Source organism: Sycon ciliatum, chromosome 10 (genome assembly GCF_964019385.1).
Source record: "Sycon ciliatum chromosome 10, ocSycCili1.1, whole genome shotgun sequence".
Classification (NCBI taxonomy): domain Eukaryota; kingdom Metazoa; phylum Porifera; class Calcarea; order Leucosolenida; family Sycettidae; genus Sycon; species Sycon ciliatum.
Genome location: NC_088652.1, coordinates 9,447,246 through 9,465,754, shown reverse-complemented (window position 1 = coordinate 9,465,754; position 18,509 = coordinate 9,447,246). Strand labels below are relative to the sequence as shown.

The following is an 18,509-nucleotide window of genomic DNA, read 5'->3' as shown; positions in this document are numbered from 1 at the left end:
GTATGGAGACTCACCCATGTTCCGCGAGAACGTGTGTTAAAATCAGAATGGAGCTCATTGTCTAAGCTGTGAGGGTGCTCAGCTGAGGGTGCTCAGCTGAAGAAGTTTCCGAAGCAAGAGATCACAATATTCGATCAGCTTCGAAGCTTCGTCTTTGGCATAACCCATCCGACCAAGTGATCCGGATATCGATCATCCGGATAGCTGACATCCAGATAATCGGCATTCTACTATAGTGAATGGGAACAATTCAGACAGTTGAGTTTCTGGGTGCTAAGTATTCTACTACTATTGCTTGATGCGCCATCACAGTTGTAATGAATGTGGGTGATACACGTATACAGGTCTACTCTCCATAATTATAACGTAATCTCTGGGACCACGCAAAAATTATGCTATATCGAGAGTTATGTTATGTAGAAAACCATGTGTAAAATACAAGATGTACCTTGAAATGAAGGGTATTGCAAGGAGGATTCAACCGTGCAAACATATACACACTGTACCACCATCGACATCAGATACCATCAATGCCGCAGAATATATGCACAATAGGACTAAACTGGCCAGCTACGGCTACAGCTTGATTGTACCGCGCACGTGAATCTACGTTGTATCGATAGTGTGCACATCGGAGACCGCGCCGTAGCGTGCGTTATGCCGAGGTTTATGTTATGTAGGATTACGTTGTCCAGAACAAAATTTGTATGGGAGTGATGCTGTTTCGGCGCGGGATTTGACTTTTTTATGTACTAGCGAGGTTTATGTACAAGTGAGAGTTGTTATATCGAGAGCAGACCTGTAGTTCATACAATGGACTCCAGTTCGCAATGCCGTTGGTTAGCCACATGAAACAAGCAAAATAAAGGCCCAAATTTTACAATGCAGAATGTCAATCGTAACGGGATGGTGGTTAGAATAGTAGGACCATTGGACAAATTAGTCTACCTACAACTGGGCGATGAAATGCAAGAGCTTAGCTCGTGCACAACTTCTTGTGCTTTCCTTCCACATACACCGACATAACGACATGGACCCAGACAACAGAGGCAGGAGCACACAGAGTGAGGGCAGTAGGCCGCAGCCAGATGTGACTAAAAAAAAATGAGTAAGGAGCCAGGCAAAAAGAACAGCAACAAAAAGAGAAAACATCAGATTCCATATTCGCAAGAAAAATAATTTTGTTGCGCGAGAAATCATTTCTCGCCTCACTCGCTCCGCTCGGCCGGCGAGAAATATAACTTTTCTTCCACCTTTCCGTACCTGCTTCTTTTAGGGTATTCATACGACAGGCACTTGCACGTTTTACAGGGAGTGACATACGAGAAAAGTGACTGTGTGGATTCACACAGCTGCACTCGACGACAGGCACGTTTGCATTTTTGAATGCTTCACTGACCACTAGCCATGGGTATTTCAAATTTTCAAAAACATGCATACAATAATTATTATGCTCTAAAGAGCCGCGTTTAAAAATCAAGTCTTGTTTCGCGCTTTTTGGTGTAAATGTATCTTGCACGCCACGATTATCGTGAAAGTGGGCCCCCAGTTCGCTTGCACTTTTCAGCCACTTTCAGCCACTTCTCTCGTTCACAGGTAAAATACCATAGCAACTTTCCGGTGCACATGGATTTGCCTGTCGTGTGAATACCCCATTATATGTTGGAAGGTTTCTGGTTTGTTCTTCATGGATCTGTTGGAGCGACATGCACATGAATGTGTCAGCTCATTCAATGTCTTACTACCCCTATCAGTTTTGTGCCACGCAAGAGCCGCTTGAGTCCATGTGCAGCACAACATTATTATTATTTGATGAGTGTCAGCCAAATTCACTTTCTATAGCCTCAAAGGTCATGGTCCCCATGTTGTGGGTTGTGATTGTTTGGAGCTATTATGCCTGAATAGGAATATTGCATTCAATGTCAACATGAGCACAATGTGAGCTCCTGTCACAGTCAAATCTGGAACGGCACCGGAGAGAATGGCGTGGTTCGATTTTCGATGTCAGACCACACTAAGCCACAATTCACAGAGCTCACTCAGACCTTTATGTGCTACAGTTGGTTGTAGAAGTCCAACTGTCGTGTATGGAGGATGCACGCGTCGTCAGATTGTGCACCCTGCATCGTTTCAGTTACGAAGCAAAACGGGACAGTTCACCAATACACTTTACCGAACATCGAAGATCTTTTCTAAAAGCTGTTGTGTGGCATGTTCTTCTCAAAGCTGAATGTCCTTATCATCAGATATTATTGATGACGAGTCCAAGCTTTGATGTCCATTAAAACAGACAGGAGCTGGTTTTTTTGTAGGAGATGGTGTGACATTTACGACATTGATTTCTCTGGTATCATTTGGAAAGAGAATGATAAACGTTCATAGCCATGTGCAAAACTTGAAAATTTCAATCAAAGATCTTGTGTTCAAGGATTCGTCTTGCTACCAATCACAATGATGAAAAGGGTCAAGGCTAGAATGTCTCCACTGCTTGCATTATTGCACTAATTGTCGATCACACTTGCTGGTACCGTAATGATCAGAAATACGACCCTTTCAACACAAGACACGGCCAACATTTTGAGAATCTAAACAAGTCGAAGGCAGCCTTCTCTTATGTCTTCATAACTACATGTAGATGAGTACACATAGATCCCGCTCCCCCCCCCCAACACACACACACATACACACACACAAACACACACACATACAAACACACACACACACACACACAAACACAAACACACAAACACACACACACACACACAAACACCCAGACAGACAGACAGCAGCACAACACAGACCGCCAGACAGACAGACAGACCGCCAGACAGACAGACAGAGACACCCACACCCACACCCACACCCCCCCCCCCCACACACACACAAACAGACACACACACACACAAACACACACACATACACATACACACACATACAAAGACTTACGTTGAAATATCTTCCGGGACCCGTCTTCTCTTACTTGATTGAGTTGGGTTCCTCCTTGTACACCCACATGCTCTAAACAAGCAAACAACACACAAGCAGACCCTGTTTTAATTTTTTTATTTTCACAACGAACACAAACCTGCTCGAGACCAAAGAGCTGAGAGCTGACTCACCGACGATGTCTTGCGATGTCTTGCACCGCCGATTTTGCTTACTGTAAATCATATTAACTTAGGGTTGGTTCACATAAGCAAAATCGGTGTCGCAAGACATCGGCGGTGAGCCAGCTCCCGATCCGTTGCGCATACGGTTTGAGTACCAAATCTACTACAAAGTAGTACAGAATGTGTCCAAATGCTAAGACAGATTTGCCAATTGAAGCTTGAATTCTTCGTTTCTTCAGTAGTTCAAGGTCTTTCGGTGATGACCACTGGTTGCCACCTTTTCCTGGAGATCAGGAAACTACTTCTACACATTTTATTGCAGTCTAGTAAGCGATGGTGTCGAAATTATGCATGCAAACGTTGATGAAGTCACAAGAACTTGCCAATGTATACATCGTATTTTTTATTTTTTCAATTGTATTTGTCTCATAAGTTGCACAACAGTCAAGCAGATCATCCGAAAAGGACGGGTTGGTATGCTGACCTATTTGCCACCTTGAAGCGATTACAAGAATGGCGAACGAACCTCGTCTCTAGCTTCAATTTTGGACAATTTAGCACGAGCCTTGGTTTGAACTTTTGACAAAGTCTGGCTTCCTGCAGCCGGCGATCACCGGCGCAAACGGTTCACAAACCACTTTTGGTCACAATCGTACGGGATCGGTGCCGGGGCAGATCGCAAGAGTTAGGCACTGTCCAACTTTGTCGGCGGTCCCTCGCGATATGTTACCGTATGATTTTGTTACGACTGCACTGGTTCACATAATCGTAATGCGCCGGGAGAGGTTGCAAGAGGCCCACTCCCGTTGACTCCCGGCGCGTACCGGTGATATGTAAACCAACCCTTAACGATATTCTGATCTTTGCAGGTTAACGATTTGAAAAGTTAATGATTTTCTCAGACTGAGACAGTAAAAAAATTGTTGGATGTATTAAATGTGATTACTAGCATACTGGTACATTTTTTGTAAAATAAATATGTTACATTTCAAGCACAGTACAGATCAATCTCAAAGTCAAAGGATGTACTAGTGCTAGTAGAGATTTCAGCTGGCACAACAGCAATAGCAATGTCTGTAGAGGAAAGCATCTAAACACCGTGAGAGGTACGGTCAACCCAAGCGACAGCAGCCACAGGAGACGGAGCAGCAGAATCATAAGCATAATCAACAGCAGATGACGAAGCAGCAGAGGACAGAGCAGTGGAGGACGGAACAGCAGAGGATGGAGCAGCAGAAGCAGCAGAGGATAGAGCAGAAGGTGGAGCAACAGAGGACGGAGCAGCGGTAGCAGCACAAGACAGAGCAGCGGTAGCAGCAGAAGACAGAGCAGCAGAAGACGGAGCAGCAGAAGACGGAGCAGCAGAGGATGCAGCAGCAAAAGACAGAGCAGCAGAGGATGCAGCAGCAGATGAAGTAGGAGGTGAAAGTGCAGCTGTGATGCCCGCCTCTGCGAATGACAGTTCATGACTGGTTCTTTATTTGGCAATTGAAGGGCTCGTTGGCAGTCAGATCAAGAGGCTGCAGCATGCCGGTGCAGCCAGCAGGGATGAATAGAACATTGATGTTTTTTATCCGAGAGCCCCTTCAATACTGCAGCACAACGGTGTGCAGCAAAGACATCCCAGATGAGGAGGCCACATTGCGTGTCCGCAAGATCCAGACGTTCACGCTCACTAGCAAAGAACGGGACGAGCACTCGGTCAATAAACTCCAACATGGTGACTTCGTTGGACCAGCGATTGTTGGAATGTGTTACATTCCACCCAGGCGGTACATTCCCGGAAGGATGGCAGCGGGTCGTCTTCCCAGCGTAAATCAGCTGAGGAGGCAACACTTGACCTGCAGCAGAAACGCCAAGCAGCACAGTCATCTCTCTCTTGTCGTCGAGACCAACAATGTCCACCTGCCGACTGCCCTACTCCGCCATTGTCCACTTGTTTACTGGGATCATCCTTGCTCCGGTTTGATCGCAGTTGACCACCATCATCGGAGAAACGTCGTGCTCTACCACCACCATCAGAAATTCAGCTTTTACAGCAGGGAAATCTGGGAGCGTCTTCCGGGCAGTTCTCGCTCCCTTGCGGGTTGACAGAACAAACAACCATTGAGTCGGGGCTGACTACTACTGTCGTGGACATGGAAATCCAGTCAATTGGCCGGGGCCGGCGCCCTCAGCGCGTACCAAACGTAAGTCATTGTATGTATTGCACAATCCTGTCGATCCGATGTGACCAGCAGCAGCAGAAGCAGCAGCAGCAGCGCATCATAATACATTATATGTTAGTGCTACGGCTGCATGGCAAGCGCCCTGGGGCCGCTAGACGTGCGACCGGATTTCCATGTCCACGACAGTAGTATCCACGATGGCAGCTGTGTTGGTGGGGCGTTGTGGACTCCTCCGGCCAAACATCTCGGTATCTTTGCACACAACGCGCACCGGGGGGGGGGGGGGGGGGGTCGTTAAAAAGAAAGAAGAAAGAATTAAGCCATCAGGTAGTATGCTAGTCTGTGGTGTACACGTCGACAGCAGTCCCACAGGTTAGCTCAAGGAGGCACTTGTACACTGCTACTTTGAAGCGTTGCAGCGCTGCCTTGGATGGGGGAGCGTTCTGGATGGCAGAGGGTAGAGCATTCCATGTTGTGAGTAGGCCGAATGGGAGGGATCGGTGTAGGATGTCAGGACTTGTTGCGGGGAGGGGATTTGACAACTGGAAGGCATGGGAGTGTTTCACTTGATGTTGGTGGCGGGTTCTGGGGTGGTCTGGGGCGGGCTCAGAGGCAGCAGGTGGCAGCATGTCTGTCAGCTGTACCGGACCGGAAATGTAGTGCAGCTTGAACAGGTAGCACAGTCCCGAGACTTGCCGATGCACTGATAAGCTTGGGAGCATGGTCCCAGCGCCAACGCTGCGCATACACCGTTGCTGGTTGCGGTCAAGCTTCGCGAGGTTGGACCGGACTGCGCCTTGCCAGACTAGGGGAGCATATTCCATGGTTGGGCGGATGAAGCCTTTGTCACAACCGTCGTTGATTCGAGGTGTGCTGTTTTTCCAACACCACTCCAGACGCCAGCATGCCAAACACTGCAGCGAAGCCGCCTCTACGGAGTCATAACCTTTGTTACGCCAAGCAACAAGCATTTCCTTCCCTGAGCAACTCGAATTTCGCTAGCAGCAGTGCAAAAACATATTGAAAAATCTCAAGTTTAGTGATCGAAGCTCGGCATTTTCCTTCCTGAATTGGTGAAACAGTTTATTTCCAGACAGCGAGGAGCGCTTTTTACGAGATCATTCTGCCCTGGGTCGTAGTGGAGATAGTCAACTGTCTTGCAGTGCATCGCTCAGGAAAACAAACGCTGAAAATGGTCATGTAGTGGAACCCACGTTCGACCAGCCAGCACTAACGCAACACTTCGGATTAGGAAATAAATTATATTTACAAGAGAGTTGGGAGAGACATAGAAGTTATTAGAACTGAAGAACTGAAGCACACTGAACTAAAGATCGACTGAACTAAAGAAAGACGGGCATGCAATCTGAGAAAGAAGTGCAGCTACACAGCTGACAAAAACTAAGAAAAACTGAAAGGCGACAAAAACAATGGAAGGTACGCATCACTGCAGATCGCGGACCACTCGCGCCTTTCCGGCGACATGACATATATGCAGCGCAGCTAAGCACGTGGCTAGACACATGCATGGCATGAGAGGTACCTAGGTGTACACATAAAGCGGAGGCGCGCGCATGGGTGAGCGTGTACACAGCATGCATAGCAACATACATTGTGAAACAATAGTCATAAGGCACCTAACATAGCAGTTCATAACAGTCACGTTATGGTCCTTGATACTGGCTATTTTAGCACTGCAACGAATCATTTGGTTTCGTTTTTCTAGACCCCAAACGAAACCTACTTGCAAATTTGACCGAATTCGGAGGTATGACCCAGCCAAGCTTTTCTGGTTTTCTCAGACATGCTCTCTTAAGCTGTGTTCACAACTGGTGCGTGTACGCGTGAGACCACGCGTTTGTGCGTATTTTTGCTGGCTTTTGGGGCGCCATGCGCACGGAAACGCGCCGAAATGGGAATTCCAACATGGAATTTTCAGCGCGTACCAGGGTACATGCCAGTCACTTTGACTGGCGGGTCAAAATATTAGTACTCGAAGGTGTCCCACACGCTAAATACGACTCAGATTGTTGTTTTTTGTGAAAGTCTGAGCGCGCTTTTGGGCACGCATGAACCGCAAGCGTACCATGTCCACGCGCCAGTTGGGAACACTGCTTTAAGGTTCCATGCCAAAAGGACGGTAATTTTGTACAGCTGTATAGCCATCGCTCTTTCGAAAGAAAACTTTACTGATGCTGTCCACACCTGATGGGCACAGAGATACCATTCCTTCCCTTTTCCATTCTGAGTTCTCACAGGGAATAAATCAAAAATGATTTAAGCCTCAGATACTCAATACAGACGGGTGCAGTCATAAGGGGGGGGGGGGGGGTGGAGAAGGGCTGACATTTGGACCTCACAACATGTGGCAGCTCACAACACGTGCCAAACATACTAGTGGTACTTGGGTCTTTTCCCTCACCCAGGGGGAAATTAATCACTGTCTTTCGCCTCTGGTAGTACGTTTAGTACGAAGCTGACTGTGGTTGATCCCCTGGGAGAGGGAGAAAGGCCCAAGTGCCATCAGTATGTGTGGCACATGTTCTGAGCTGCCTTTGGAGTGAAGCCCACTTTGTGGTGGGCCAGATCTACTCAACTCACAACTCTTTAGGCGCCACACCTGCGCCTTGAATCTGGAGTGCGGTGGCGCTGCTATGGATGCGGAGAACTCGACCTGCAGCCGAGTCTCAAGCTAACAGTGAAGTTCTTTTTTGACTGGTCAACGCCTTCTAGGTTCGGCCTTGTCCCATAGCTCAGCTGGTTAGAGCATTGCTTATGACAAGCACGGTCCCGCGCGGGTCTGGCATATTTTTTCTCTTTTCAAGCAGGTCACTTCCCCAACTGATCCTTTGAAATTTGAAGTTTTCCCAACTCTTATAAATGAAAATAAAGTCAATTGGCAGGAAGCGTGAGCTCCGACGTTTGGATTAGACGCCGTCTTTGCTTTCTTTGACAAGGTTTTGAACGATCCGTTAGAACTTACTGTAACAACCGGCAGTATTTTGCCACATTCCCTTATAAGGATAGGCAGGGGTGTTCTCGAGCACGGATTTTCTGTAGCCCTGCTTGCACGTCACATGACCTTCTTCGTCAATGTACTGAAAGCCTTCATACCTGTGAATACCCCGGCTGGTCATCGAACCGGCTAGCAAACGTGCTCCTGAAGCACATAAAGTCAAATGCACGAATTAGTGGTCAAAGCACTAAACACAAGATACCGCAAAGCAGTGAGCGTACTTGGCGAGAAATGTATTATGAGCAGTGGAATTGATTGATTCAAGGATAGCCATTCTGTACTGTCAGCCACCCACCACATAACCCAAAGTACACTACATGACCCCTTACATAGTCGAAGAATTCTGAGGTCTTCAGATTTTGAGAAATGAAGTGACATGAACTTTTCATTTTCATTGACATGACTTTGTGTGGATTACGCTACGAGTACACGGGGTGCAGTACACCGCTGAATAGTTTGCTGAGTATCGCCGGTAAGAGAGCATATATGAGAGCATACGCCGGTATACCCCGACTACGAATGGGAATGTGCATTTACCCCTGGTCAGGTGAAAGCTTTCATGTATTGACTTTGGTGCTAGGACATAATATCATCCATGTCAGCGTAGAAACTTCATCCTCCGGAACAGATGCTGTCCACCTATGCACACCGTACTCTCGGCCCACATTCACCACACTATAGCGAGGAAGCTTGTTCTTGGATAGATGTCCCACATCCTACAGACAGCTGTTCCGCTTATTGAGAGCTCCTCAGATAAAGGAATAAGTATATTTGATAAGGTCAATGTAAAAGTGAAATTGCGATCTTTCAGGCTTAGAATTTGACATAACCAAGGACGTCGAAGGTGACGAAAGGTCTAAAGGCGATGACTAAATGCAGCGTGCAGCCTCGGCATGCATATAGTTGGCGCTAGACTTTAGACAAGCGCGTGAAGCAGACAATCGATTAGACGTTCGCACTAACATTGCCACACATCATCGCAACATGCATAATGAGTGGTTCAATAGTGATGTGACGACGAGTTGAGACGAACGGAAGACCAGACGAAGCACCAGTGCCAGAGATACGTTGCTGGGTGCTGAACGAAACAGCTGTTTGGAGGATATAGAACATCTATTCAAAAAGGAACTTCTCGCCCGGGGTGTGGTGAATGTGGGCCAAGAGTGCAGTGTGCAGTGTGGAGAGGTGGAGAGGTGGACCGTTCAACTGAGTTTCAAATGGCTAAGTTCGTCACGACTTTTGAGGCAATAAAACGAATTGTAGAAACCTCGTCTGCTTTTTTGATTCCTATAAAAATTCCAAGTGTGAAACGATGGAGTCGATAAATCGACTGGCCAGTCGATACGGTTTAGTTGATACGGGTCTGTTGGAACATTGAAATCTACAATGTGCAATGTGTTGAAACCAGCAATGTGCTTGTATGTTTCTGTTCTCTTGTGCATGGGTGTGTAACCATGCATGCGCATGAATGTATCCGTAAATATGCTGTGTGCGTGTTCATGTCTGAGGACAATTTCAGTTGATAACCAGTCGATAGCCAGTTGACAGGAGTGAGTATAGTCGTTGTAAGTGATTTGGGTCAGTCGTTTCACCCCTAAAAAAACTCAGCCTCAACATTTCTCCTCTACACGAGCATCAATACAATAATTATCAAGCAAGTCAGTACATTTTAAAAATGCATGCAGTGAGTAGCAATTCAATATACTACGACTGTACTAGTTACACATCTATAATCTTAATCCACTCAACTTCGCATCTATAATCTAAATCCACTCAACTTCGCATCTATAATCTAAATCCACTCAACTTCGCATCTATAATCTAAATCCACTCAACTTCGCATCTATAATCTAAATCCACTCAACTTCGCATCTATAATCTAAATCCACTCAACTTCGCATCTATAATCTAAATCCACTCAACTTCGCATCTATAATCTAAATCCACTCAACTTCGCATCTATGCAACACATGCGTTCGCCTATGTTGGCTTCACTGTGCGCATGACATGATCATTTTCTACACAAAATGTATGCACATGCCAAATGTGTTGAAGCTCTCCAAAGAGCGGCTGCCAGTTAACAAACCACTTTCAAATGTGTACAACGCAATGCTTCACCTGCAAATGTTCAAGGTATAACAGCCTTTTCTTGATTTCCCACTACTTACCAACACAAACCGACGCAAAATGCCTTGTGTCTGGTTCTCTGCCATGAACCGTGAACCAGAGAGGGATTTGATCAAACGTTTCCGCAAGTTGTCTGCATCCGGCATCTCCTGTCTTCATTTCAATCAATACCTTATTCCATAGTGCTGCACTTGGCAGGAAAAATCCGATGTTGCTGCGGCATGCATCCTGGGCATTATTGTAAGTCAGCTTTTCAAAAGTCTTGGTGTGGACGAGAACTTTCCAATTTCCGCACAAGCTTTCAATCTTTCGAGTAGTGCGTTCTGGGAAACAAGAAAGGTGAAATGCTCAGGGTTTAGTTTTCATTGTATGGGAAATTCAAATGGACACCGAAGAAACATGGCGTTGTTGAATTAGTTTGTGCTTTCGTGTGTTTTATAATTTGGAAGACAACATTTTAAAATGATACTTCGAAGTACGTTGACTACACCATCACAATCATCGTCGCATTCTGTGGCAAACAACACCCACTTCCCACAACAGCCCCATGCAGTTCTGAAACGTAATTTCTTCTGACAGCTGCTTCCATCATTTTGATGATTCTGTACTGGGAAACAGGTATCACAGTTCGGGAACTCTGAATAGTTCAAATTGTGCCCATTATGAAGTGACTTCTTCAGATAGTGTTTCAGTCTCAAAGTAATGAAATGCCAGGTTTCATAGCGTCTAGCTTAATTGAATAGGGTTAATTTAAAGGTGCCGGCACTTGCAGAACACGGCTCCTGCTGAAACCATGAAATGGCTCGCGGTGTGCTATGCCTTTTTTGCTCGGGTTTGGAATCTAAATTTGTTTTTCATCTGTGTCCGTAATCGAAAGATTTATGAGTAGTAGTATTTTTCTAGCTTTAACTCATCTCGACATGGAACATTACTTTCTCGAACTTTCAGCTGTCAATCAAGGAGGGAAGATATCAGTACTTAGTAGCTTTTTAAAAGCACTTCTGCTCTCTCCTCCATTTATCTATCTTACATTCGCCCTATTCTTGAGTATGTTTGCACTGTCCTCTCACTGTTGTTGTTTCGAATCTTTATTCTCACGATAGCCAGTGGCCAATAAGAGATAATAGTGAAAGAAAGGAGAAAGAGTGAGAAAGAATTGGGTGGGCAGAGCCAAGGGGTTAATGACTACTTACGTGTATGGGCAGGGGTGGTCGCTACACGAGCATACAGAGTTGTGCAACAGCAGGGATATCTGGGATTTGAAGCGAGTGCGAGAAGGGATTTCGCGAAGCTGGGTGGGCAAGCAATTAAAGTAATGAAGGGCCTTGTACAGGGGAGAATGGAGACAGCGATCAGTCCTCGGAGTTGGCAAGTGCCAAGTACGAGAGGTTATATGAAGGTTGCACGTTGCTAGCAGTATGCAGCGAGAGTATTATGTGGTGGGGCATAATCGTGGCGCAGAGAATGCGCGAAGAGTATATGTTTAACTTTAAAGCGTGAAAATAATGTTGGCCATTTGATGCGATGCAAAAGGTGGGAGTGTTCTAAGTGTGTGTAAAGGGGAAGGTGGAGACATATTCTGGCGGCTTTCCGCTGGAGTCGTTCTAGCCTGTCAAGGGAAGTGTGTGACAACGGTGTGAGAGCATTGCTCGCATATGAGAATATAGGTAGTATCAAGAGTAGATAAACAAGAGTGTGCAACTCCGGATGGATTGGCCCACGGCGGAATTTTTTGTTGACGTAATCTTTTCGACGACGCACGCGCTGCGAGCCTTTTGGAGAGTTTTCCCTCGTGCACTTGGCTGGGCTTTACTACAATTATGTATACAAGGTCGGTGCCCAGCACGTGCTCTCACACTGCTCTGCGGCAAAGCCGCGTTTCTCTGAAAAAAGGTGACGTAAACAAAAAATTCCGCCGTGGGCGCGGGGTATCTGCAGATTGTGCAGGAGAGATCCGGAGTTGCACACTCTTGTTTATCTACTCTTGGTAGTATGTATGTCTGATAGATGTGAGATAAAGAATCACTGGTGAGTGTAGACCTTAGCCTAAAAAGAATATTGAAAGATCGAAAAGTGATTTTTTGACTACGTATTCAACATGCTCCGTCCAACGGAGGTCATGCTGAAAGATTATTCCGAGGTGTTTGTGTTTTTGTGCTACGGAAAGCGGACTATTCCTGAGGGTGATCTGGGGTAGCTGTTCGGGGGGGGGGGGGGTTATTGTGGTAGAACGGGAGGATGACTTTTTTCTTTGTGTTAACCAGCAGGTGCCATCTTTGAAGCCAGTCTCCAGCTGCTGTGACACTCTCTTGTAGGTTTCGGGTGCAGTCTTGAAGAGTTCTCGCTATGGAAATCAGAGCGGTGTCATCTGCAAATTGGCTACCAGTGGTGCCGGGATTCTCACATGCGTGTGGAAGGTCTATGGTGTAGACGAGGAATAGAAGCGGCCCAAGAACAGATCCCTGAGGGACGCTGGCAGGAATCTCGAGGAAAGGCGATAGGTCGCCATCCACCTGGACCCCTTTGCCGACGCCCCAACAGGTACCGTCGGAACCACTCCAGCTTGTTGCCCTGGACACCATAGTGGGAGAGTTTTGCTAGAAGGCCTGCATGCCACACACGATCGAAGGCCTTGCTTAGATCAAAAAAGCAGCCATTGCCGTGTTTCCCGTCGTCTCTCGCAGTGGAGAGGGTATGGACGAGACGGGCAAGCTGCTGCTCAGTGCCGTCTTTGTCACGGAATGCTGGTTGGGTAGGTGGGGTGTGATGTGCTTGTAGACGAGTTGATGTGCAATTTTTTCTTGGATTTTTGATGTAGTGCTCAAGAGAGAGATGGGTCTATAGTTTGTTGGTTGGGTTGGGTCACCAGGCTTGGGTACTGGAGTAATGGTGGCATTTGTTCCACTCCTGTGGGATTTCTCCGGTTTGGAATGATAGATTAAAGAGGGACGATAACGACGGTGCAAGTTCCTTAGCCGCTGCTTGGAGTAAGCGGTTTGTAATAGAGTCGAACCCGGGGCTTTTGTTGGTATCAACTCCGCGGAGGAGTTTTCGACCTCAGCTTGGGAAGTCGAGATTTCTTGAAGGGGACTGAGGATGTCAGGGGTGGTGTAGATGGCTGGAGTTTGCTCATCCGCATTGGCCACGAACAGCTTGCTCTGTGAAATGAAGAATTCGTTGAGGGCAGCGGCTTTTTGTGCTAGTGTCGTTGCAGGAGTTGGTTGTGTTGACTACGAGAAAGGACGACTGACGACATATTATCTAGACATTACAACGGGAACAGGTAGGTTGGTGGAACGACATTCATTAGAGACAGGACAAGAGACCAAGACGAACGAAACGACCACATGGTGATTATTGAAGAGTGAGAAAGAGAGGAAGAGATCAAGTCTGAACGGCAAGATAAAGGGCCTGGGTAGCTATGGCAATTATGGGCGCGCAAGTAGCTACCCAGGCCAACGGAACAAAAGGAGACAAAATGTGAGTGCGCGAGTGCATGCAGGCCAGCTAGAAAAAGTACGGGAGGAGGTACCTAACATACCTCCCCTGAGTGAGAAAAGAACCGCGACCTCCCGGGAAATAATAAGACGATGAGAAAAATAGAGAGAAACAATGACCGAGGAAGAAGAGAAGAAAAACAAAACAAAACAACAAAAAAAACACTCACACAACGCACGGGCCTCACAAAAGTGTGTACTAAAAAATGCACTACAGATCATTACAACCGTCAACGTTCCTGTACTACTTATACTATAGTGTGTACATGTACACTGGCAATAGCAACGGGCCCAAACGCCCCTTCAAAAACATGGCACAAAAAATAACTTTTGGAGTTCGACGAGGGACTTGAATTGTATTCTGATGACTAGTATTTTGCACAGCTAATAGAGCCTAGTTACACTTTAATATACGACATAAATAAAATAGCGTGGCTCACCATGATCGGACCCCTAATATTAAAGGGGAAGTTAAGGCAAAAATTAAAATTTCACCAGTTGTAGTCTTCGGGGTGCTGAGTCGAATGGTCTTGGTCCGAGAAAGCTGAGACGCTCCCTTCCTACTTGAATCCCAATCGAACTTGCGCACTTCCACCGAAACTGGGTGACTGCGCCCTACGAGATGGGGATTTGTATGCAAAATGTCACTAAAAGCGCCATTTCGTTCTTCTAAAAGCACGGATGACCGCGATTGGCCCATATGTTGTAGTCTTTTGGACGCTGAGTCCACTGGTTTTGGTCCGAAAAGGCTGCGATGCAGCGTTCCGCCTTTATTCCCAATCGAACATGGTTGAAGAAGCGGTCACGTGCTCCTGCGTACACCAGTCACCTGGTCACCGTGCCTGCAGGGTACAACTTACAGCCTGTTTTGACCTTTTTTGGGTGCAGTCCTGTCACTCGAGTTGAACCTTGGTGTGAAAGTTGTCGCCTGCTGGCGTGGTGACCAGGTGATTTTGGCACCCAGGAGCACGTGACCGCTTCTTCAACCATGTTCGATTGGGAATAAAGGAGGAACGCTGCATCGCAGCCTTTTCGGACCAAAACCAGTCGATTCAGCGTCCAAAAGACTACAACATATGGGCCAATCGCGGTCATCCGTGCTTTTATAAGAACGAAATGGCGCTTTTAGTGACATTTTGCATACAAATCCCCATCTCGTAGGGCGCAGTCACCCAGTTTCGGTGGAAGTGCGCGAGTTCGATTGGGATTCAAGTAGGAAGGGAGCGTCTCAGCTTTCTCGGACCAAGACCATTCGACTCAGCACCCCGAAGACTACAACTGGTGAAATTTTAGTTTTTGCCTTAACTTCCCCTTTAATGAAGGACACCCGCGCGCACACACACTACAAAAAAATCACGAAAATAAATTTGACGAAGAAGGAACGCATACAAAAAAAAGAAAGAGAGAAAGGTAGCTGACCTGCATGGCTTGAATGAGACGAGGTTGACGTCACGCGAGCTGTTTCAGATGAAGACATTTTTCACAGAGTGGAAGCAATGGCAGCTTGTCTTCTGGCAGGAATACCCCTTCCCATGATAATCTTCCAGCATCCAAATGATCACCAGCTATAATGGGTTCACCTCTCAATACTTCGAAGTGCATGGATAAGCAAGGAAAAAGATTTGATACACCCGCTACTCAGCCACAGCCCTGCATCAAAGTTGCAATGGAGAGCAGCCAAAGGAGACGTGATAGTGCTAAGAAGTGGTGGAGCTCGTGAAAGGTATTGTAGCAGCTTCAGAGGCCAATCGGCTACAAAAATCCCTTCCTGGAAGTTTGACAATGTGCAGCCTTTCTTCCATTTTTGTTCCAAACCAAGAGCATTATAGGCTTTTATAGCCCTTGTTTAAGCATCATAATCACCATTATGAGGCAGTTTTTGGAGCATTGTCATTAGCATAATACAAACGCATTATTCGCTGGACCCTAGCTACAGGCCATCGTGAGATTATCCAATGTCAACCAACTAAGAACATAGTGGACTAAGAAAATAGTGGACTAAGAACATAGTGGACTAAGAACATAGTGGACTAAGAACATAGTGGACTAAGAACATAGTGGACTAAGAACATAGTGGACTAAGAACATAGTGGACTAAGAACATAGTGGACTACTAAGGGAGTGTAGGGGTTATAAAAGCTGTGCAGGTGAGGTGAAATTCGCTCACCATGAGTGTGAGGGAGAGAAGAGAGATTGTGTGGGAAAGTGTGAGAGCCTGAGAGCGAGAGGAGGAGCGGGAGAGAGAGAGAGGGAGAGAGAGAGAGAGACGGAGAGCGAGAGAGCGAGAGAGCGAGAGAGAGAGCGAGAGAGCGAGAGAGAGAGAGAGAGAGAGAGAGAGAGAGAGAGAGAGAGAGAGAGAGAGAGAGAGAGAGAGAGAGAGAGAGAGAGAGAGAGAGGGAGGGAGAGAGAGAGAGAGAGGAGGAGGAGGGAGAGAGAGAGACCTTGAACAGGGTGAAACTGAGCATGTGGTAACGGGAAGTCTATCTTGTTGAGAAAATGTAAGGTGACAATTCACACCCTGAAAGGGGGTTGTAAACGGGAATGGTCTGAAGAATAGTCGACTTGAACTTGTTTTAGTAGAAAGGAAAAGGACATATGGAAACAAGTTAAGAGTAACTCTCCACCACTGTAACTAGATACTATATACAGTCAGAAAGTGCAACAACTAGGCACTACAGTCCGTTTCAAAAAGATTTGCAATCCTGGCGATCGCCTGCGCGGAGTTTGGCGTCTTACCGTATGAGCACTCGAGCGCTGCCTGGAAAAACTCACTGTGAACTCGAAGAAATATTCCGCGCGAAAGCAGGAAAAATGACAACTCACTCACGTAAAAGTCGTTGATACAGTCATGTACGTCTGTCGTCTGGTTTACAACAAACGAGTTCTTCCTCGTATCGATAATGGAGTCAGAGAGGACATGTCGAAACGAAAGTGTTGTAAATGTTGACGAGCGCGGCATGGGTCCCAATTCGTTTTGTGACCAAAATAGTTTCTTTGAGCTGCGATGCAATTTACTCACCGTGTGACGAAAACGACATCGACACGGACTCATTCCCAAGGCCATGACTTGGCAAAGCTATCCGTGTGACTTCGACGACATTTTGAGAAAAGCAGACGCTTGTGAACGCAGATAGAAGAAGGCGTTGACTGCTAAATTCAAATAAATTGGCAATCTTGAAATACTAGAATAAATCTCAAAAAGCTACAGCGCGATGACTTCCATATTCACTCACACCATTGCAGTGTTGTGGGTATGTTCACATGGCGTGAGCCAGTCAAGTGTCAGTCAGTTCGGCAGGAAGCGCGAGCTCCAACAACAACAACAAGTCGTTTTATTTGGTGCAGCCATCTTCTTTGTCTCGTGCCAGCTTGATCACCAAAACAATGAATGAAAAAAGTTTGACTTGAGGATAGGTTGGGATTTGAACTCACAACTTCATGGTCAGCAGACAGCATTCATAACCACAAGGCCAAAAAGGAAAGGATAAAAAATCGATACTGGCTTCCTGGGCAAATTGTAAACCATGGGAAAAGGCCGGAAACCTGGCCGAAATTCTAACTCCTTAACGGCTGATCCAATTGTTCCGAAACCTTCACAGAACAATTTGCCGTATCCTAACAAGCCATTCTATGTACTTTGTTGTCCAAATTTCCCTTATCTTCATACTTTTTAAGACCCACACCTGATTGTAAATCTTTTTGAAAGAGACTGTAGGCAACTTGGTCTTTCTATAACCTTGAACCTTCCAAGTTGGAAGGCTGTCGGTTAGCGCTACGGAAATGTGTTGAAGCTAGGTGTCAGGACGTCGAATGTCTCAGTACTCTGTCAGTTTTGTGCCTAGTTGTTGCATTTTCTGACTGTATATAGTATCTAGTTACAGTGGTGGAGAGGTACTCTTAACTTGTTTCCATATGTCCTTTTCCTTTCTACTTTTATTATTGGCTCAATACCCGAGTTTCAAATTGTACTTGTTTTCTTTCTTTTTTTCCTTTCTCTTTTTCTTTTTGAGTATTTGTAGTCTGTGTTTTTCTCTCTTTCATGGAGGTTTGTTTGTTGTATCCTTGGCTTTTGGCCGTTACTGTATCGCCATCATAATATTGTGCACCATTGCCCGTTTGGTCTGCGATACAAAATAAAATTTGAGAATAAAGAATTCAAAATTCAAAAAAAAACTGTCTCCACCACTCTTTGTGGTTAAAAATGAGACTGGGTCAGCAAAAACCATCTAATGCGTTTCTGTGTAAGATATGAGCGCTGGTGTGCGTCGTTCTCGTTTTGCACTAGCACTCGCTGATCTGCCAATCGCGAATACTTGAATCGAGAGGTCTTTGCTCTGAATCGTCCCAGTCACCTGAGGCGATTGTGAGGACTAGTGAAGGAGTCGTTCATCGCAAAACAGTATCCACTTCGTCGTCATCCTCACCAGCACTGCAGCCAAAGGGAGGTAGATGTATGTGCACAGGTCTCCCAGCCGTGTCGCTTGACATACCAAGCTGATAATCACACGCAAGCAGAAAGAAAGACTAGTGACGAGAAGGATGGAAAGGTGACGAGTAGTTGTCAGGCCCCGCGTCTCTTCTTTCGCTCGTC

At 46.2% G+C, this 18,509-nt stretch overlaps 1 protein-coding gene across 1 annotated transcript in view; it reads right to left on the bottom strand.

Annotated features, from left to right (window-relative positions):
- The window catches only part of LOC135826304 (uncharacterized), a 101,119-nt gene that overhangs the window by 26,118 nt on the left and 56,492 nt on the right, over positions 1-18,509 (bottom strand). Inside the window, exons 13-15 of the mRNA XM_065338927.1 lie at positions 10,463-10,744; positions 8,262-8,438; positions 2,947-3,018 (exon numbers count right to left, since the gene is read on the bottom strand). Of these exons, the coding sequence (XP_065194999.1) occupies positions 2,947-3,018; positions 8,262-8,438; positions 10,463-10,744 (531 nt within the window). The remainder of the gene's footprint in view (positions 1-2,946; positions 3,019-8,261; positions 8,439-10,462; positions 10,745-18,509) is intronic.